General features: G+C 42.7%; 1 protein-coding gene across 2 annotated transcripts in view; it reads right to left on the bottom strand.

The window, feature by feature from the left end:
• Positions 1-8,425: 8,425 nt before the first annotated feature.
• Positions 8,426-22,084, bottom strand: part of cfap77 (cilia and flagella associated protein 77) — a 156,662-nt gene continuing 143,003 nt past the window's right edge. For both annotated transcript variants that reach the window (XM_033049386.1, XM_033049385.1), the window contains exon 7: positions 8,426-8,672. In XM_033049386.1, coding sequence (XP_032905277.1) covers positions 8,550-8,672 — 123 coding nt within the window. In that variant the 3' untranslated portion in view covers positions 8,426-8,549. The remainder of the gene's footprint in view (positions 8,673-22,084) is intronic.

Genomic DNA, 22,084 nt, shown 5'->3' with positions numbered 1-22,084 from the left:
GGAGGTGGTCGCGATGGTGGCCCCACGGATTGTCGGTGTGGTCGGGGGGCAATGACTGTCGTGCTTCCGGCCTGGGGAACTTGCTGCGGGGAGGGAACTTCGCCATCACTGAGGTCAGGGAGGTGGTTGCGGAGCGTCTCCTCGTGGTGGATGTTATGTACCGTGGTTCTCCGCTCCGGCTGATTAATGTGTATGCCCCACCCGTGCGGAGCGAGCGGCAGGCCGTTCTCCAGCAGTTCCCAGTGCTGTTGGCCACGTCCCGGAAGCTCGTTCTGGCCGGTGACTTCAACTGCATCATTGATGCGGCTGGACGATCCGGCAGTGCCGACAACAGACTGGACGGCACGTCCAAGTTCCTGATGGAAACGGTAAAAGACGCAAAGCTGCACGACGCCTTCAGCGACCCTGCAGGCGGGTCCCAGCCGCGGTTCACCTGGTCGAGATCGGACGGTTTAGCCCGATCCCGGATAGACTTCGTCTTCACCACGAAGGCCGTCATGGTGAGACACACCGACCTCACGCCGGTGTTCTTCTCTGACCACTGCCTCCTTCAGGCTTCCTCTCACCGACAGGAGGACCGGAAGGCAGGCAGAGGGACGTGGAAGTTAAACGTGAAGCTGTTGACCCCAGAGAACGTTGAGGAGCTAAAGAGGGACTACGCACGTTGGAGAACGGCGAGGCCCCTCTTTGACTCCCCGACACTCTGGTGGGAAGCAACCAAGGAGAACATTAAGAGGTTCTTCATAGCCAAAGGGGTTCAGAGAGCAAGACAGAGTCAGAGGGAATTGTGCCAACTCCAGACAGATTTGCAACAACTGCTCCTTCTGCAGTCGAGGGGGGTGGATGTGAGGGAGGAACTTAGAGAGGTGAAGGACCGGCAAGCTCGGCTCTTTACCTCTGAATCCTCCAAGATCATCTTCCGATCCAGGGTCCGCCATGTGGAGCAGGATGAGACGTGCTCACGTTTCTTCTTCCATAAGGTTCACAGGGGGAGCTCTGTGATCAACAGCCTTAGGGAGGAGGATGGCTCGGTAGCATCCTCGCAGACAGACATGCTGAGGGTCTGCAAATCCTTTTACACGGATTTGTATGACAGAAAGGCCACAGACAGCACCGCCTCCCAGAACTTCCTGTCCTCTATCATGGAGGTCTTGGAGGACAGCAAGTGGGAGAGTCTGGACCAACCACTGACCCTAGAGGAGCTGACTGGCTCCATCCGCTCCTTTGACTCGGTCCGCAGATTGATCAGCATCTGCGACCAGTTTGAGTCGGCCACGGGAGCCAGGGTGAACCGCAGGAAGAGCGAGGCCATGCTCTTTGGCAACTGGCCCGACCGATCTTCCATCCCCTTCACCATCAAGCCTGACTTCTTGAAGGTGCTGGGGATCTGGTTCGGGGGGGCTGAGGCGAGTAACAAGAATTGGCTGGAGCGGATAGCCAAGGTGGGGAAGAAGCTGGAGCTGTGGAGGCAACGCTCCCTCTCCATAACCGGGAAAAATTTGGTAATCAGGTGTGAGGTGCTCTCGGGGCTGCTGTACTTGGCACAAGTGTGGCCTGTCCCTCCCTCCTACGCCACGGGGATCACCCGGGCCATCTTCCAGTTCATCTGGGGGTCGAGGATGGACCGGGTGCGACGGGTCACAATGTACAAGTCGGCAGACAACGGGGGTAAAAGCGTGCCCAACGTCGCCCTCATCCTGATGGCCACCTCTGTGTGTGGTTGCATCAGGCGGAGTGTAGAGCCAAGGCACGTGGGCACTAAGTGCCACTACCTGCTGAGGTTCTACCTGTCCCCGGTGTTGCGAAGGATGGGCCTGGCGCAGATGCCACGCAATGTACCAGTCAGCTGGACATTGCCGCCCCATCTGGCGTCTGTGGAAAGGTTCTTCCGGACCAACACCTTTTACCACAAGTCCATCGGGCAGTGGTCAGCACGGAATGTCCTGCAGGCACTGCAGGGAAAGGACTCGATGGATCCGGTGGCGTGGTTCCCAGAGCAGACTGCCCAGCTTGTCTGGCAAAATGCCTCATCGCCAGAACTGACCAACAAGCACCAAGACCTGGCTTGGCTGGCGGTGAGGGGAGCCCTCTCAGTTAGATCCTTCCTGCACCGTCGGAACCTCACTACCAGCGCACGCTGCCCCCGGGACGGTTGCTATGGAGAGGAGATGGTTGCCCACCTCTTTGCAGAGTGTGGATTTGCAAAAAGAGTCTGGAGAGGTATGAAGGGGTCCCTGGAACTATTTATCCCGAACAGCTCCGTCACAGAGGACTCTGTGATTTACGGACTGTTCCCAGGGACACATTCAGAGACTGACATCGAGTGCTGCTGGAGGGTCATCAACTCGGTGAAAGACGCTCTTTGGTCTGCCCGAGCGTTGCTCACCACCCAGCAGAGCGAGATGTCCGTCAGGGAATGTTGCCGACTGGCCCACTGCAGACTGCAGGAGTACGTGCTAAGGGACTCGCTGAAGCTTGGTGCAGCCAACGCCAAGGCTCAGTGGGGGAGGGCCACAGTCTAGGGTCCTTCCACTGCTGGACATGGGGGACACGGTATGGTGGAGACGCCCCTCAAATTTAAAAAAAAAAAAAACATTTAAATTAAGGGAAGGTATCCCACATGCGTGGCACGGGTGGGGGACATTTTTGTGGAACTTGAAATGTCAGATGGAATTTTCGCACTGTGTACACATTGTATATATTTATTACTTGGACAGGGGCCACAGAGTGGCACGGGTGGGGGACTGTTTGGTGAAATTTGACAAATGTAAAAAAAAAAAAAAATTGTACTGGAAAAATTTGTATAGTCTCCGAACATGTCGGATGAATTTTGTTTGAATGGTTCAGGAATTGTATATATTTACCAATTGAATAAAGTATATTTTGAAATTAAAAAAAAAAAAAAAAAAATAGGAACAGTCTGGTTCAGCTAAAATTCTTTTACAATGGCTCCTGGGATAATTGCTAACAACAGCCATGAAAAGTCAGAATACATTTATAGTAATTGCTGATGGTGAGGGAGATTAGAAATTGTCTTAACATTTGGAATGATTTGAATTGTAATGTCAGCACTTTTTTTTTAACAAAAGATCTGCGATTACACAAATATTCATTTAATTACACATTTGCCTTCACAGCTACATAACCTGCAATGAGATGCTAAAGAAATTTCCACCCATGACCCACCGTGGACACTGAATTTTAACATGGCTGTAACAGCAATACCACTGTGACAGCAATTATTAGTTCTATACATGGAATAGTTTCTGACCTCATTTGTACCGTGACAGAAATTCTCAGCACCAGCCTAGAATATGTATTGGCAGTTTTTGGAAAGTTACCCTGGGCCATTTGTGGTTTCCAAACAGTGACACAGCCCTACAGTGGTACCATAGGAGCCAGGGAACAAGTAAAGGGGCTGTCCCACTTGGGCGACCTAATCCGCGCGATCTGGCAAATTATCCCTTGACTCATACTCGCAACATGGTCGACACGAGGTCATAGGAGGTCTTTGTAACTCTCCTTCATGCTCGAGAGTAGTCCCCGTGTACTTGAGGCCTCAGCTAGGTCATAGCGTATTTTTCAACATGTTGAAAAATGCCCGCGAGTAAGAAAAGGTTGCCATGGAAAAAAAATCGATACTTTTTTTACTCATAGGTTTAGTCGTAGTAGGTCGTAGTATGTCGGCATGTTAGTCGTTGGTAATCAAGGGTAGTCAAAGGTAGTCGAAGGTGGTCATAGATAGTCTTCATCATAGTTGAAGGGAGGTCGAAGGAGGTCAAAGGAGGTCGTCTTCACTCTCCACTATTCGGTGTCCAATTTTCCCGAAGTTAAGGGCCTGTCCCACTGTACAAGGTAATTCAAGAGCTCTCCCGAGTTTAAAAAAAATCAAACTCATGGTAAGTACGTAGAATGTATATAGTGGCTACGTCGGAGCTCGTGGATGTCTCGTAGCGACTCGTAATGCTAACGACAGGTACTCGGGAAACGCGGTAACTCGTGAAGTTCTTTCAGCACTGTGAAAAATGTCCACGAGAGCCCCGAGTACCTACGAGTGGCTATTACTGTAATTCTCCGAGTTCGAATCAGGGGAAACTCGGGAGAATTCTTGAATTACCTCGTACAGTGGGACAGGCCCTTTAGTCGTAGCTAGTCGAAGCTATTCTTCAACATAGTCGAAGGAGGTGGACGGAGGTCTTCTACATGACATTACTCTTCTAAACTCGCCAATTAAGTCGCCCAAGTGGGACAGCCCCTTTACCTTCCTAACATTGCACGAGAGAGATGGAGGCTACAATATGATAAGAAAAGTTTGTGAAAAGTAATATGGCACAGATTTTCCTTTGGTGACTTTCATTCAAGCTCCGCAATGGAATTTAGTTTAGTTTAGTTTAGAGATACAACATGGAAGCACGCCCTTTGGCCCATCGAATCCACGCTGACTATAATAACCCATTCACACAAATTCTATGTTATCCCACTTTTTCATCCACTCCCTACACACTAGGGGCAATTTACAGAAGCTAATTAAACCTACAAACCGATTAAAAACATGTGAGATTAAAATATTTAATAAATTATCTGTATAACCTTCAACACCAGACGCACCACTTGTGATGCACGACAATTTTTCAATACAACAGAAAACTAATGTCAATTTCAGGTCAAATTAATTTTCAGCCTTCAGATCAGTGATCTGGATTCAGTTGCTGACATTAAAAGGGAGGGAAATTATTTGAAAAAGTTTGGTTTGTGCTCTTTTTCCATCACAACATCTTGTCAACTGTCCAACATCTCAATGTAGCAAATTTCTCAAAGTTCACTGCCTCTTGATCCCTTCATGCTTTCCTTCGATGAAGTAACATCCTCTTACGGTGAAGATAGACACAAAATGCTGGAGTAACTCAGCGGGAGAGGCAGCACGTCTGCATAGAAGGAATGAGTGACGTTTCACGTTGAGACCATTCTTCAGACTGTCTTGACCCGAAACGTCACCCATTCCTTCTATCCAGAGATGCTGCCGGTCCTGCTGAGTTACTCCAGCATTTTGTGTCTATCTTCAGTGTAAACCAGCATCTGCAGTTCCTTCTTACCCACAACTTCTTGGAGTGTTCGGGACATCCTTTTAGAGGGCGACACAGTGGCTCAGCAGTACAGTTGTTGCCTTACAGCGCTTGTAGCGCCAGAGACCCAGGTTCGATCCCGACTACCGGTGCTGTCTGTAAGGAGTTTTTACATTCTCCCCATGACCACATAGGTCTTCTCTGAGATCTTCAGTTTCCTCCCACACTCCAAAGACATACATGTTTGTAGGTTAATTGGCTTGGTGTAAGCGTAAATTGTCCCTAGTGTGTGTAGGATAGTGTTAATGTGCAGACTCGGCGGACTGAAGGGCCTCTTTCCCCACTGTATCTCTAAAACTAAATTAAAAACATCACATTTCTCCTCTTCCTGTTTAGGAGTCGAACCTTATGTTTGGATGAGTATCAACAAATCATGCAAGCAGACAGGTAATCTCATCAGTACCTGCAGCACCGCTCTTGTTCCCCGTCCCCTCAGTTAGAACAGGGACAGAGTCCCCCTGGTCCTAACATTTTACCCCATCAGTTGTGGCATACTGCACATACTCCAACATTTTCGCCACCTCCAACAGAATCCCACCAGTAGCCACATCTTCCCATCTCCACCCCTTTCCGCAGAGACCGTTAGCTACGCAGCACCTTGGTTAACTCATCTCTTTCCACCCAAACCACCCCTCCCCAGGTACTTTCTCAATAACCGAAGGAGATGCAACGCCTGTCACTATACCTCCTCCCTCGACTGTGTCCAAGGACCCTGACAGTTAGGTGAGGCAGAGGTTCATTTGCCCCTCCTCCAACCTCATCTATGGTATCCACTGTTCCAGGTGTGGATTTCTCTATATCGGCGAGACCAACTGCAGCCCCGGCGATCATTTCACTGAACACCTCCGCTCACACTGCATAAATTTACATGATCTCCCGGTTGCTGAATACTTTAATATTCCTCCCACTCCCATACTGACCTTTCTGTCCTGGGCCTCCTCCACTGTCAGTGTGTGGCCCGGGGCCAAGGAAAGATCGTTCACGTCGCGGCCCTGTTTCAACCAATCTTTCCACCACCACGCACAAGAAGCACAAGAAGCGCAAGACAGACACCATTGTGCAGATGCCGAGAAGTGTGTTCAGCTCTGGCTGAACAACTTCTAATCTTGTGTGTGGACTCGATAAGAAGAAGAAGAGTGTGTGGCCCAACGCAAAATGGAGGAACAGCACCTCATATTTCTCTTGGTCAGCTAACAATCCAGCGTTATGAATATTGACTTCTCTAACTTCAATTAACCCTTGCTTTCCCTCTCTCTCCATCCCTCCCCCATCCTAGTTCTCTGACCAGTCTGACTATTCTCCTGATTTAACTTCATCTTTGGATGCTTCGTTGTCTCCTTCCCCTCGCTAACAATGATCTATTATACATTTTCTTTGACCCCCGTCCCCTTTAATGTCTAATTTTCACACCTTACCCTTCCATCTCTCTGTGTCTCCCTCTCCCTTGACTCTCAGTCTGAAGACGGGACTCGACCCAAAATTTCACTCATTTGTTCTAACCAGAGATGCTGCCTGTCCCGCTGAGTTACTCCAGCATTTTGTGTCTATCTTTGGTGTAAACCAACATCTGCAGTTCCTTCCTTACAGGTAATCTGCACATATTGGCAATTTGAAGGGTTACTGTCACATCTATTGACCACGGCAATATACGGTTGGCTTATCTAACTGTTTCTTTAAACAGTGTTATCTTTTACCGCCCCTGTTCCTGGTTTATTGAGTTGAACTTGGTGCTGGCCATGTCCTCTATTCTATGCCTCTGCACCAACCTCAATTAACAGCCAGGGAACAGTATACATCCAATTTGCCTGTAGAAAGTCAATAATACAATGTGTTTTAATTAGTTTGAAGTTTATTAATGTATCTGATTTTTGCCTTGGACCTTGTGTGGTATCGACAGTAAGTCTTCTCTCACTACTACTGTCGATTTGTTTCCTTTCTTGAAGATGGTCATGATTACACCATTTCCATGTTCTGAATGGTCCTTCGATAAGCGAGGGTACTGTCCAATACACTTGTACACCATTGTGGATATTGGACTTTGTCTATAGAACTGATGCGTCAGAATGTTGAGAACCATATTCTGCACTCTGTATCCTCCCATTTTCTCCACCTATTGTACTTGAGTCTGACTTAATTGTGTGTGGTATATCTGATCTGTTTGGATACCTTTCATTGTACCGTGGTACACATGACAATAATAATGTTAAACCTAAACATAAACCTAATTATTGTTGGGAGAGCAGCCAAGAGTCTGTTCACATGTACTAATAATAGTTGGTTTAGGCCAGCCCAGAACAAGGTAGTGGGTACACATCATTCTGCTTTGCTTTTCTTATGACAACATTCCTGTTAATGCTAAATTGGTGAGGCTACATTGATGGAGATGATAGATTAGGAGGTGATCTATCCAGCTGCTATCGGTACCATGGTGTGGGCAATGCAGACATCTTTGAAGTATTTTATTAATAATCTGGACTAGTCATAGAGGGATAGACTTGTATAGCACGGTAACAGGTCCTTCGGCCAAACTTGTCCAGGGCAACCGAGATGCCAAGTGGTTGTGTTGCCATGGGATCTGATACTTTTCTCTCTGATGGCAAGAAAATGCTTCAAACATTTTGTCAAGGACTTCGCTGGATTAGATTTCCCTCGCAAGAGGTCTGTTTCTTTTCCTACCCCATTGATCCAGTTGCAAGACAACTGGTGACTAGATTTGACTGCATGCCTATTAATGAGCTGGAAGCGTGCACACGGATTTGGTGCACTGAGAAATGACAGATAGAATGTAGGTACCTGAAATCCTGAATCTGAAGAAGGGTCCCAACCTGATACATTATCTATGCATGTCCTCCACATATACTGCCTGACCTGATGAATTACTCCAGCACTTTGTCTTTTTTTCCATTCAACACATTACTGCATTGGCAGCATGGCCAGGGTCAGACATCGATTGAATGGCTTTGGGTTTGGCTCATGCTCATGACACATTAAGGCAGAAGAATTAATTTTCTGCACTTCTCCTCCCATCCCATACTGCCCCTGGGTCCAAACTCACCACAAGTTTTCATTTTCACGATATGGTTTGGAGATGTTGTCTTTCATCAGGTAATCAATATTTAGTAAATATAGAATTGTTACGTTTTTTCCGTAAAGTTGATCAGAGTTTCTTCAAGGCAGACTGCATCAGATCGTCCGGTTGATTCGCAATCTGCCGAACCTTGTGAACAACGGCCGCTTTGTGAAGTAAAGGACATTCTGCTCACTGGCAGTATGAACTTACAAACAAACCCAATGTAGTCAGATAACTGAAGAATGAATTTAATGCTGACTCCATATTAAAATCATTACATATTTCAAGTATCAATGCGCACAAGTTATAATCTATTTATTTGCAAGTTGAAGAAATTAGTTGGTTTAGGGATGGATTTAATTAAGGGCATAGACACCTTCGCCATTGGGACCGCTCCTTGCTGCAGAATCCAGCCAGTTTGCTCTAAAAGCTGCATGCCGAGCTTCAGCACTACGGAATGTATCCAGGTGAGGGCCAATCTGCAAAAACAATCAAACGTTACATCCATGGTCAGTCTGTAAAGGTAACCTGCCTAAAGAAATGATCGTCAACATCCAGTCTGGTAATTAAAGAATAGTTTCCATGACCTATAGCCCTTGAAAAGAAAAGACACAAAGCCGTTTAAACAATTTATAAAAACAGTTTAAGTTTCATAATTTCACAACGGTGATTGTTGGTTGTTGCGGACTCGGTGGGCCGTAGGGCCTGTTTCCACACTGTATCTCTAAATTAATCTCAAAATTTGATTGCTTTTTAAATTTTCAAACCAATGTATCTTTTTGAACATAAATTCTCTGTCGCATTAATTTTAATAAGACAATCACAAGGTTTATAGCTTTTTCTCTAGCTTCCTGATACCTTTTCATTCAGGCTAACATAAAGGTTGTTCAACTCTTCCCTTTCAGACTTTGATGCTACTTCCTTTGAATTCTGTTATTTTTCCGTCTGCTTTTAAAGCTACAAATTGAGGAACGTTTCTCAGGTTTTCTATTTCTCCCTTCATAAGAACATATGATAGTAATTCAATGAAATGGAGCAAATGTCACCAAAAATAATGTTGCAAGGAAATAAAGAGAAAAGTAAACAAAGAGGTTTGTTTGATTGCTGCCATTATTCATCATTGTTTGACTGAAGTGGCTATAACAGCAAACAATGCATTCAAATAGAAAAACGAATAAAACTGTACAAACTGCGCCTGAGCTATAGGGAGAGATTGGGCAGAGTAGTAGCACAGGAGGTTGATAGGTGGTCCAACGGAGGTGTATAAAATCAAGAGGGGAATAGATAGGGTGAATGCACAAAGATTGTTCGCCAGGAAAGGGGAATCAAGAACTAGAGGGCATAGGTTTAAGGTGAAAGGAAGATTTAATAGGAATCTGAGGGGGGATGTTTTCACACAGAGGGTGTTACATCCATAGACTGAGCTGCAGAGGATTTACTTGAAGAATAATGTCACAATGTTTAAAAAATAGATCATTTTAAGGTAACAAAACTATTTATAACATTGCACCCAAAGTGTTAAACTAACTAACTAATGCAACAAGTCCTGGGATGTTCACAACACAACTATCTTATTTCCCTGGCTACTCTACTACAGTCCAGCACATCCATTGGTCCAGTACTGTGTGGTTCCCTGGTGTGTGATGCACGATGCCTTCATGGCCAGAGGGAGTTATTTTCACTTGTCCTCTGCAACAGTGCTGTTGAAACCATGTCCAGTTACGGAATGTCCTTGGAGAACAGAGCATTGGTGATTGGAATCCTTTACGGAAAATCTTAATACAACATTTTCCCTAATGTGGATATAAATCAGTAAATGACTGGGAAAGATGTTTGGCGGCTTTGAATATGGATCACATAGTAATAAAGATGCTGCGCAATCCTTCTGTAATGCAGCATTTTGCTACAACCTACAATTTGTGTGTGTACAGGGGGTCTGTTGTTACTCCCAGTCACAAAGAGCGGAATCATTTGGTTTGTCACTCAGGTTCACTTTGGGAAGAGGCCAAAATGGACATGACTTTATTCAAGCCTGATGGTTATAACCAATCTAGAATTGATTGATAATATGTAAACAGCTGACAAATATTTTACAGTTTGCAATATTTACATAACCAGAGCGGTGAGGTTACTGTTCTCCCCCAATCTCTGATATTCTTTTGTCTTCATTGTGTAAATATCAGGAACATCTGAATAGTTACAATCTCCAAAGTGTAGAGTAATAATTTGGCTATTTCCAACTTTTAGTTTGGAATTCCAGTGAATCCACAATTGGAATAAGATCAAAAGAGAGCTATAAGTTTCCATCCACACTGACATTTCACAACCTAACCATAAAACCCTAAACAGAAGTTTAGAAAATTTTAGATGTTTATTGCCAAAAATGTGGAATTTGTGTTTTAATCCTTGCAAGTTAAAAAACCTTGGTCACGTTGAAAAATGCTTGGCCGAGCTCTTGAAGTGCTGCAGGCACTAGCGTTACAGGCCAATGGTTGTGAGGTAGGATTAGTCTATGGCTCATGTGATAAAGATGGAATAAACGGCCATCTCCCACATGATAAATTTCCACATTCAAAATTTCCTAAAACATACCACTGCAACGTTCACCTGTTACAGTATAATCAATAGGAAAAAACGGGAAGAAAAGGGAAGTGAGTCTTAGTTGAATTATCACAAGAGATGTCAGTGGATAATTAAAAATAAAAATATTGCATGAATTAATAACTCCAAGAGATAAATGCATTACACAGTGAAAAAATACAGAAAAATAAAATAAAAATATGATGAAATAAAGCATAAAATACTGAGAATACTCAGGAGTGATGTTTTGGGTTAAGGACACTACATCAGAATTCGGACTTTCCCAGTCCTGGCAAAGACTCTTCAACCTGAATCATTAATTCTGTTTCTCTTTCCATAGATACTGCCTTACCTGCTGACTCTTTCCTGCATTTTCTGTATTTATATAGTGCTTTTCACAACCTCTGAATGCTCTAAGGTGCTTTATAGCCAAAATAGCATTCTTTTTAACTAGAGAAATTACTGTAATGTTGGGGGTCATATAAAATGGAATAAGGAAATATTTCTGAAATATAATGTATCCAACAAAAATAGGCTAGAGTTACTGAGTTACTCCAAATTTGCTCTTCCTCCTTTTCAGGTGTTTTGTGTGACATTGCCCAAGTGATGCCACCAGAACAATCATCCTCGGCTATTCAGGCCGCAACAAGTAATAGGACCGACAGATTGAATAGCCAGCAAGAAGAAATTACACCTTGTTTGCAATCGCTAATTGCATTCTTCTGTTGTGTTCCCACCAGCCACCCACCACCCACCCACCAAAGAGTGCAGTCACAGACCGCTGATAATCCAGCATGGTCCATCATACAGAAAAACAACAAAAGGAAAAATTATCAACAATTCTCAAGAGCTGCTGACAACTTGTTAAAAATAATCACACCCACAAAACCTATTATAGTTACAGTCTTGTTCAGCAAGTGGTCTAGATTTGTGTCAGAAAACGTCACAGATACAGAACCACTCTTATCACCAGTATTCCCTGCTGTGTACACCATCTGCCACTATGTGTTGTTAGTTTTATAATATATCCACAAAAAACTAAAACTCTAAGTTCCATTTCGAGGTGGACACTGGCACAGATATATTTGTTTCCTTTACTTCACTCTCCTCCACCCTCGCATTGGAAAGCAGCTTTCGGACAAGCACTTTTAAAAAAAACTGATGGAGAGACTGCAACAGTTACTTTTTTGATATAGAAATGCTCTGCAAAAATATGCACAAGGAGCCTGGATGCAAATTACTTAGAAACACATCACTCTACTACTTGACAGAATATAATGAGAATCACTAAATCTTTTATAAGGTCAACACTCCTCTTCCCAAGCAGCTGTCAAACAAAGAAATTCAGCAAAACCAAACTTCCATCGCCTCATTAAACTCAGCAGCCACGGACGACATGTTCCGCCATCAATACAAGTTGTTTTGTGTCAGTAATTTGCAGTAAAAGTCTGATCGAGGGCCTGTGGAGACTGGGGAATCGTTAGCGCTCCAGGAGCGGCTCTGCTCCTAATTGGAAGCATTGGGCATTATCAACTGAGGATTTTCCTGGATCCCTGACAGCTACCGGTGCTGGAATGATTGCCCACTTGTCAGTGTAAAAGACCATTAAAAACAAACAATTTTTCTTTAATTGGAGGCTTGCGCTCGGAGCCCAGGTGAGAAGCCTCATCACTTTCTTTGGGCCTATTGATGATTATGGCTTACTTCAAAATCTGTCTGACAAAATTGAAAGCTTTTTCTTCTCACACCGAAAAGTGTTTTCAATATGACTACAAAAAGCTTGGCAGGTGATTTATATTTCTTTCCTACAGCCTGCAAGGCCTTGATTAACTATCTGTATGTTCATACCACGACTAGAATTGTTAGGCTTCAAAACCGATCAGTGTTATTGAGGTGTGCAGACCACACTGAGCCAGTTTGAATCCATAATATGTTTCGGGAGCCAAAAGGAGGATTACTGAATTGACCCTAAGTCTAAAACTGGGCCCTTGGGTAGAAGGTTTCTTTAGTTGGCGTGCTCCTCAACACTTATTGCTTTCCTTGTGAGTCAAACAAGTGAAGAATGTATCATTCCCTCTGAAAGGTTCAATTTCCTGATCTTAACATTCCAGTGGAATTATTGAGAAGGAACAAAATATTTGGGGTGATAGTTGAATAGTTCTGGTTCTGTGACAGAGAGATGATTGTTCGCTTCCACCCACATTCAGTTCCTCATGGGCTGATTGGACCAGTGCTGGCCACCATAGGAAATAAATTAGTGATTTTGGTTCAAAGGTATGTTAACATGCTAACATCTTGAGAAAATTTAAGCAAAACGCAGTTAAACGGATTTACTGACACCAGAAAATATCTTGACATCAAAGATGAGATGCTTGTGACACCAGCTGCTATGGCTGGAGCGTGCTTTTAAATTGTACAATTGGAAAACTAACAAGCAACAGGCAGCTTGCATTAAGCAGTGTACAGCGTTAATGTTTATGACTGGGGTAAAGATGTTGGTTTACAGTTCATGATAGTAACCCCTGTGAAGCACAATGGAAGTGGTGCTGGAAATGATGCTGGATCAGTGGAGGAATACGTTCATGCTGTACACATTCTGTTGTCTTATTTCAAGCTGGTAACTGGTGTTCCATGCTCATTGGAGGCTTGCCAGGAGAGTGCAAAGAAAACTAAGGTTTTCAATGAAATTGGAAGTTGCATCTTCGATCAGAAAGTGCCAGGGACCACCAGCAGGCCTGTTTGTTCATTTGTGAGGCAGGAAACGGAATAAGTAGAGTTTCAGCTCATTCATTCTTCCTCTCTCTCTGAATGCTGGCTGATCTGCTGAGAAGCTCCAACATCTATGTTTTTATTTCAGATTTCCAGCATCTGCAGTGTTTTGCCTTTTGCCATGTTTGATTGGATAAAATTCTGACCAGGCTATTGATAGGGCAGGAATGAAGTTAGTGGAACCAATCACCTCAGCTGGAGGTTCTAACAGGATCCAATCAGAATTATTCACAGCTATTGTCTAAACACTGTTGGTTGGTTAAGAAGTTGAGAAATAACATTCAAAGCTGAGTTTACAGTTTTTAATTTAATTTTATAGCTATCTATATTACTTATTTACAAGAACTAAAGCTGCAACTTCAGTAGATTTTATTTATTTTACAGAAATGTTCTAGTGCGCGACGTTGGCACAGTTGCACAGCTGTTAGAACCACTACGTCACAGTGCCAGAGATTGAGATCAATCCGTACCCAGGGTGCTGTATATGTGGAGTTTGCAGGTCCCCTGTGTGACTACATCGATTTCCAACGTATGATGAGTTTCCTCCCACATTCCCAACGCAGGTTGGTAGATTAATTGGCTACTATAAAGCATATACAGTGGTAGAACCTGAGGGAAATCAATGAGAATATGCAGAGAAAAGGGACAAATGTAGGATTAGTATAAATAGGTCTTTGATGGTTGATGGGTTGAAGGGCTTGTTTTCGTGCAGTATCTCCCTATGACTGGATCTTGATCAACTGGGCAGTGAGCTGAGGAATGGCTTAGGGAGTTTAATTCTGATAAATGTGAAGCGTGGCATTTTGGGAAGTCAAACCAGGGCAGGACCTTTACTGTGAATGGCAGGGCCCTGGAGAGCACTGTAGAGCAGAGGGATCGTGGAATACAAGTGCATAGTTCCCTTAAGGTGGTATCTCAGATAAATAGGGATTGAAGAAGGCTTTTGGCATGTTAGATTTCATCGGTCCGTAAATTCAGTATATACGCTGAAACGTTATGTTACTGTTATACAAGATATTGATGAGGCAACACTTGGAGTATCGTGTTCAGTTTTGGACATTCTGCTTTGAGAAAGATGGCATTAAGCTGGAAAGAATGCAGAGAAGATTTATGAAGATGTTTACATAAATACATAGAAAATAGGTGCAGGAGTAGGCCATTTGGCCCTTCGAGCCAGCACCGCCATTCAATGTGATCATGACTGATCATCCACAATCAGTGCCCCGTTCCTGCCTTCTCCCCATATTCCTTGATTCTACTAGCCCTAAGAGCTCTATCTAACTCTCTTTTGAATGCATCCAGTGAATCGGTCTCCACTGCCATCTGAGGCAGAGAATTCCCCAAATTCACAACTCTCTGGGTGAAAAAGCTTTTCCTCATCTCAGTTATAAATGGCCTACCCCTTATTCTTAATCTGTGGCCCCTGGTTCTGGACTCCACCAACATCGGGAACATGTTTCCTGCATCTAGCATGTCCAGTCCCATGATAGTTTTATATGTTTCTATAAGATACCCTCTCATCCTTCTAAATTCCAGTGAATACAAACCCAGTTGCTCCATTCTTTCATCATATGACAGTCCCGCCATACCAGGAATTAATCCTGTGAACCTACGCTGCACTCCCTCAATAGCAAGAATGTCCTTCCTCAAATTAGGAGACCAAAACTGCACACAATACTCCAGGTGTGGTCTCACTAGGGCCCTATACAACTGCAGAAGGACCTCTTTGCTCCTATACTCAAATTCTCTCGTTATGAAGGCCAACATGCCATTAGCTTTCTTCACTGCCATGACTCAAAGGAATTGTTAAAGGGAGAGCTTAGGCAGGCTAGGATTTTATTTATTGGAGCCCGGGAGGCTGAGGGATAATCTTATTGAGGTGAGAATTACAGTCCTTTCTACTGAGGTGCACTTTTATGCTCTTTTGGCTTACCTCCCTGTTAAGAATGGTGCAAGCTCATGGCAGAAAACTAGGCAGTGGCAGTCATATATCATGGTCCTGCACATACCTTGGATCAAGACCAGCAGAGCTGGCCGATGGCTAGCACAATCCAAACCAGCCACATTATACCTGAGGAACTCCTGGAAATTGGTTGAGTGTATTTCCTCTGTGAGAGGGAGAGGATGCTTCCTGCCATGAAAGGTTTCAATTACCTTTTCCTTGAGCATTCTCATTTAATTTAATATAAATGATTAGAAATCATGTTAGGATTTCTCTTTGTGGGATTTCATTATTTAATGTGAACCAGAAACTACTGGACTCTTCGTGAGGATATTGGAGAAGTTATTTGTTTTCCATACTCTGTTCTTAGCTTGTTTACATACTCACCTCGGAGGTCAGATTGTATTTTTATCACACAACGCCTGGGAAGATAGATCATATATATTTTATTAGAATGGCCTAGGATGTGAACTCCAAATGGTAAAAATGATAATTAATAAGCACACGATAGATTGCGAACACCATACTTTTGACAGGGAGTTGGCTCTTGATGTTACAAACACTTTGACAGGGAGTTGGATCTCGATGCTACCAGAATGTTTCTCTCCCTACTGTGGTGCTGCAAACCTTGTTCTGAGCACTTTAATTGTTTAATAATTACTGCTTCTATTTCCAGTAGAGCCAAGGCTAAAAAATACTGCTGGTAGTAATTGAACATTTAATGCATTTGCATGGCATTCTCTGTCCATTATTTTAAAGACCGTTTTATTTACAAGCATTTACATGTCAGCTTGGTGCAAAAGAGGGGATGTCACAGTTTCATTCCCTTTCATCTGTTCGTAAAACATCTTCCTTTTAGTCAGCAAAATATTTTCAAGTGCCAAACATACAAGGAATTATCTACAGTAATGACGTGCAAGCTAATGTAACTATCATGTACGATAAATTGCCAAAAACAGCCATTGGTGACATTTTGAGGAAGGAATGTTGATCGGGACCCAACTGCCTTGGTTTGAATTGTGCATTTTTTACTTGCATGAGCAGATACGCAGGAGTTTGTTTTAACAACTTGTCTGAAGGATAACATTATAACACTGAACCGGAGCAGATCATACATTATATGTTGAGATTCCTTTGTGGTACTAAAATAGGTAACATTCTGATTCAAAGGTAAAAATGTTCTGGACTCACCTTTCCAGTTCTGAGGAAGGGTCTCAGCCTCAAAACTTAACTCTGCTTCTTTTTCCACAGCTGCTGCCTGCCCTGCTGAGAGTTTCCAGTGCTTTCTGTTCTTATTCCATTATCCCTGCAAAGTGTTTTAAAGTCTTTGTTCTTTGAACCCAATGACAGTTCTGGTCCTGATATTGTTATCTTCCTCCACATGTGGTCATAAACCTTTCTGTGTCAGTCGCTATCTTGTCCCATTTATTCCCAGTCTATTTTATGTGAAATATATTCCTGTTCATCCTATCACTAAAATGTTCATCATATCCAGAAGAAAATCCCACATACTCTTCACTTTATTGTTATTCTAAAGGCGTGGAAACTTCTATTATTTTTAAAATACTCTATCATAGAGAAACCTTTAGCCTAATCAATGATAGGGAAAAAGGCAGAGGGATATTAAATGAATGCATGGGATTGGTATAGATAGGCATGATAGTTGGCATAGATGCAGTGGACTAATGGGTCTGCTCCTATGCTGAATCTATGAGTCTATGATATCTTGCATTGATTTTACACTGGCAATCACATTGTCTGTAGAACACACATCAGGAACTATACACTTGATGTTGGAGTGACTTACAGTTCATTCAGAAAGTATTCAGACCCCTTCACTTTTTTCCACATTTTGTTACATTACAGCCTTATTCTAAAATGGGTTAAATTCATTTTTTTAAATCAACAATATACACTAGATAATACCCCATAATAAAAAAAGCAAAAACAAGTGTTTAGAAATTTTGCAAAGTAAATAAAAAGAAATAACTGAAATATCACATTTACAAAAGTATTCAGACCCTTTACTCTGTACTTTGTTGAGGCACCTTTGGCAGCGATTACAGCCTCAAGTCTTCTTGGGTATGGCACAAGCTTGGCACACCTGTATTTGGGTAATTTCTCCCATTCTTCTCTGCAGACCCTCTCAAGCTCTATCAGGTTGGATGGGGAGCGTCGATGCACAGCTATTTCTAGGTCCCTCCAGAGATGTTCGATCGGGTTCAAATCCGGGCCACTCAAGGACATTCGAAGACTTGTAACAAAGGCACTCCTGTGTTGTCTTGACTGTGTGCTTAGGGTTGTTGTCCTGTTGGAAGGTGAACCTTCACCCCAGTCTGAGGTCCAGAACGCTCTGGAGCTGGTTTTCATCAAGGATCTCTCTGTGCTTTGCTCCGTTCATCTTTCCCTTAATCCTGACCAGTTCCTGCCACTGAAAAACATCCCCACAGCATGATGCTGCCACAACCATGCTTCACCATAGGTATGGTATTGGCCAGGTGATGAACGGTGCCTGGTTTCCTCCAGACGTGACGCTTGGCATTCAGGTCAATGAGTTCAATTCCAAAGAGGTCATGGTCTGACAGTCCTTTAGGTGCCTTTTGGCAAACTCCGTGTGCCTTTTACCTCGGAGTGGCTTCCGTCTGGCCACTCTACCATAAAGGCCTGATTGGTGGAGTGCTGCAGACATAGTTGTCTTTCTGGAAGGTTCTCCCATATCCACAGAGGAACTCTGGAGCTCTGTGAGAGTGCCCATTGGGTTCTTGGTCACCTCCCTGACCAAGGCCCTTCTCCCCCGACTGCTGGAGTCCTGGTGGTTCCAAAGTTCTTCCATTTAAGAATGACGGAGGCCACCATGCTCTTCGGGACCTGCAATGCTGCAGAAATTGTTTTATACCCTTCCCCAGATCTATGTCTCGACACAATCCTGTCTCGGAGGTCTACGGACAATTATTTTGTCTTCATGGCTTGGTTTTTGCACCGACATGTACTGTCAACTGTGGGACCTTATATAAATAGGCGTGTGCCTTTCTAAATCAATTTAATTTACCACTGGTGGACTCCAATCAAGTTGTAGAAACATCTCAAGTTTCAGCATGTTGAAGCTCCAGCGGCGACCTGTCACCCTGCGACATGTCGCCTGTATGGTCGTGAGTAGTCGCCCAAAGAGTCATACCTGTTTCTGGTCGCCGCAGGATTTTCAACATGTTGAAAATTTTCGGCGGCCTGCTGCAGCTAAGACGGCTGTCGGCAAGTCTACGAAAAAAATCGCATAAGTGGGACAGGCCCAAATGACTGACCAGAAGACTTACATTCAGCATTAGAGACTGCTAATACTATTTTGAATTTATTAAAGATGTAAGTATGAAATTGTGTAAATGCAGTACGGTTTCAACATTGCCATGTCTAACCTTGTTTCTGAAAAGCAATTGCTTCAAAAGCACATAGAGTATCCTTTGATAATTTAAGTTTGTTGCTGAGATTCCATGCATACCAAACAGAGATATACAAGAGGAGTCCTAATGTTTAAAAACAGGAGTAACCTGCACTGTGTGTGCTCGCAGAAATCTGTGTTGTATGACTGCTTATCAGTACATTGTCCTGGTTGTATGTTGAGCCACGTCAAAGAAGATTTTCTGTTACGACAGACAATAAAGTTTTCTGAATCTGAATCTGAGTCTGAAGACCAAATTCCTCATTGTGCCTGGATAAATTAGCATGATATCAATTTCTGTCCACTTGGAATTTCTTGGAAACATTAAGTTGCCTGGCTTTGAATGAAGGGGAACAAGGCCAATTCCCAATTATCCTATATATAGTCCACTGTCCTCAAACAAGTCATTTTAGGAGAGGCTGTCTTTCGACTGACTCCCAAATGTTTTAGGGCTACTTTTCGATTGTGGTTTGGCCATGTTGCCATGAGCATAATTGTCATAATATTTGAATGGAGAAAATCTTACAAGATTGCACTAGGTTTGATTCTGAGCAGAGATAAGGCACGCTTTGTACCCTGGAATATAAAAGTTATAGTCTTGGGTTTTAGGATTTTGAAAGGAATTGATGAAATAGGTAGAGAGACATTGACTGCTATTAGAAGTTGCCAAAAATCTTGGGCATACCCATGGGTCATAACAATGAAAACAGAGCCAAGGCCAAGTGAGAAATTAGATTTCTTAGGCATATGTTGGAAGAATGTAAATATCTCTCTCAAAAAGCAGCACAAAGGTTTAGAAGGATATGGGCCTGGTGGGAAGGTGGGACTAGAGCAGGTGGGGCTGCTTGGTCGGCATGGGGAAGTTGGGCCGAAGGGCCTGTTCCCGTGCTGTATGGCTCTTTGACACTGATTAATAATTTAAAATCTGAGATCAGAAGATTTGTTTTGTTGTAATTCACAAATATTTGAGCTGTTTGACAATTTTAGCTGCTGCTTATGCTTTGTGGGTGTGACTTGTATCCAAGCATCGTAATTCGATCGATAATCGATCTCTGTGTTGCATGAGATCTTGCTGGTCTAGACCCAGATTTGTTGAGGAAGTTTCCTTTGCAGCAGTTCTGGCTTAAAGTCGTAAATTCTGAGCAAAATCTAGGCCATTCTATTTTCAATAATCATCTTTGAAAAGAAACAGGAACATGGTATAGGACATTCATCCCTTAACTGTACCCTGTCATTCAGAGGGAACATGGCCTACCTGTCCTAATTCCATCTGTCCACCCCTGAATAACATCCTTTAATAACAAAACGCTTGAACAGCAAAAATGTACTGAACCCCTGAATTTGGAATTGATAAATGAGTCACCAGCTGGTACTTTTTGTGGGAAAAAGTTGGATGCATCCACATTATGCTTGAAGAATTGTTTTCTAGTTTCAGCCTAATCTCCAGGTTAAATCTTAATGGCCTGGATACTGCTACTGTCAGGATCTACTCCATCAATCCTTGGATCTACTCCATCAATTCTTTTCGAACATCAGTTGTAACCTTTTATATGTTTGGGAATATAAGCTTACTTCATTTCTCCTCATAACCTAACACTGAGAGATCTAGTAAGGTTTTGAGTGCATCAGCATTCAATCCACCAAGGGTAATTATTCATTTTTTAGGGTTTTCTCAGAAACCTCAACAGTACACGATGTGTGCTAAAGACATATAAAGCTGAGGCGTAACCTGAAAACCTGAGTCAGAGCTTTTAAGTGAGAAATTAGAATTTTCAGGAACTGAGGGGCTAACGTCTAGGAGAATTAATCTGCTTCTGAACTTAGAATATTTAAAGAATAATGCAAGTTTCACATTTAAACCCATAAGTATCTAGTTTGCATTTGGGATATAAAAACAGCATTAAGAACCAAGAATGAGCTGCTGGATCCAATTTATTTGAATAGCCAGTTTTGCCTGTGTTTTTTACACTTTTGGGAAGTACTTTGGAAAGTTTTTCCATGTCAAAGGAAGTCCATGAGCAAAAGTTGCAATTACAAAGATTTACACCTAAAATACCTAATCCTACAACTGATTGATTGCTATGATCCCTATATTTCCAACCATCCCTACAGAACATTATTTCCTTTTCCTCAAGCTACCGACATTAACCTTGTGTTGACATGGTCTCTGCTACAACTCTCCGTGTAAATTATTTTCTTTGTTCGAATATTTTTTTTGTTTAACCTTACACCTCTGTCCCTTGCTCCAGATCTCTCATTTATTGAAAACATTCTTGTCAGGCATTTATCCTTGGTCAGTGCTGATTAATGCATTTTACTTTGTTTATGAAATTACATTCTATTAACTTCAACTGCCATTATTATGCAGTATATCTAGCAAATGGGGATGAACTTCTAGGTATTCATTTCCATGCAACATGCTGAATCTCTTAATTTTAAATATCTCTATCAATTCATCCTTCCTTGCTTTTATTCCAGTGGAAATAGTTCTAATTTATATTTTTCCATTCCGTCATACTAAATAGCAAGCTGATTAATTTAAACTTTCTCTACTGTTCTAATGTGCTGCTGTGAAGATCAAATACGGTGCCCCATTATTTTCCTGTTGAATTAATTTTCACTCCACTCCCTTTAGCCCCACAGTCGTGTTATTGACCTGCAGCGCAAATTATGCTGAGAGAGGAAAGATTTAAAAGAGACCTGAGGAGTTATTTCTTCATGTAGAGGTGGTATGTAAGTGGAAGAAGTTGCCAGAGGAAGCTGCAGAGGCGGATACAATGGTGACATATAAAATACATTTACATAGGTACATGGATAGGAAAGGTTTAGAGGGATATTGGTCAAACATGAGCAAATGGCTTTGCTATAAAACCTATTGTGCATGGACGAGTTGAGCCAAAAGACCTGTTTCCATGCTGTATGTCTCTGTGACTCTAAATCCTAAAGAAAATATTTTGTCTCCAAGCTAGATGTGGGATTAATTAAATCATTGGAAAATCATAATCATATCTCAGTGGGAGATTTAGAGATTACCTACTGAGATAAATCTTGATTTTAACTAAGCTACCAGTAAAAAGTTCTAGTATCATGAAAAAGATGAGGTTCTTCTCTTCTCTTATTGAATCTAATTATTTCAGCAAACTGTATTTAATTTCAGGTCATTAGGC

The sequence above is a fragment of the Amblyraja radiata genome, chromosome 32 (assembly GCF_010909765.2).
Source record: "Amblyraja radiata isolate CabotCenter1 chromosome 32, sAmbRad1.1.pri, whole genome shotgun sequence".
NCBI classification, from domain to species: domain Eukaryota; kingdom Metazoa; phylum Chordata; class Chondrichthyes; order Rajiformes; family Rajidae; genus Amblyraja; species Amblyraja radiata.
Note: the sequence above shows the minus strand (reverse complement) of the source record. Positions and strands in the feature narration are given on the sequence as shown.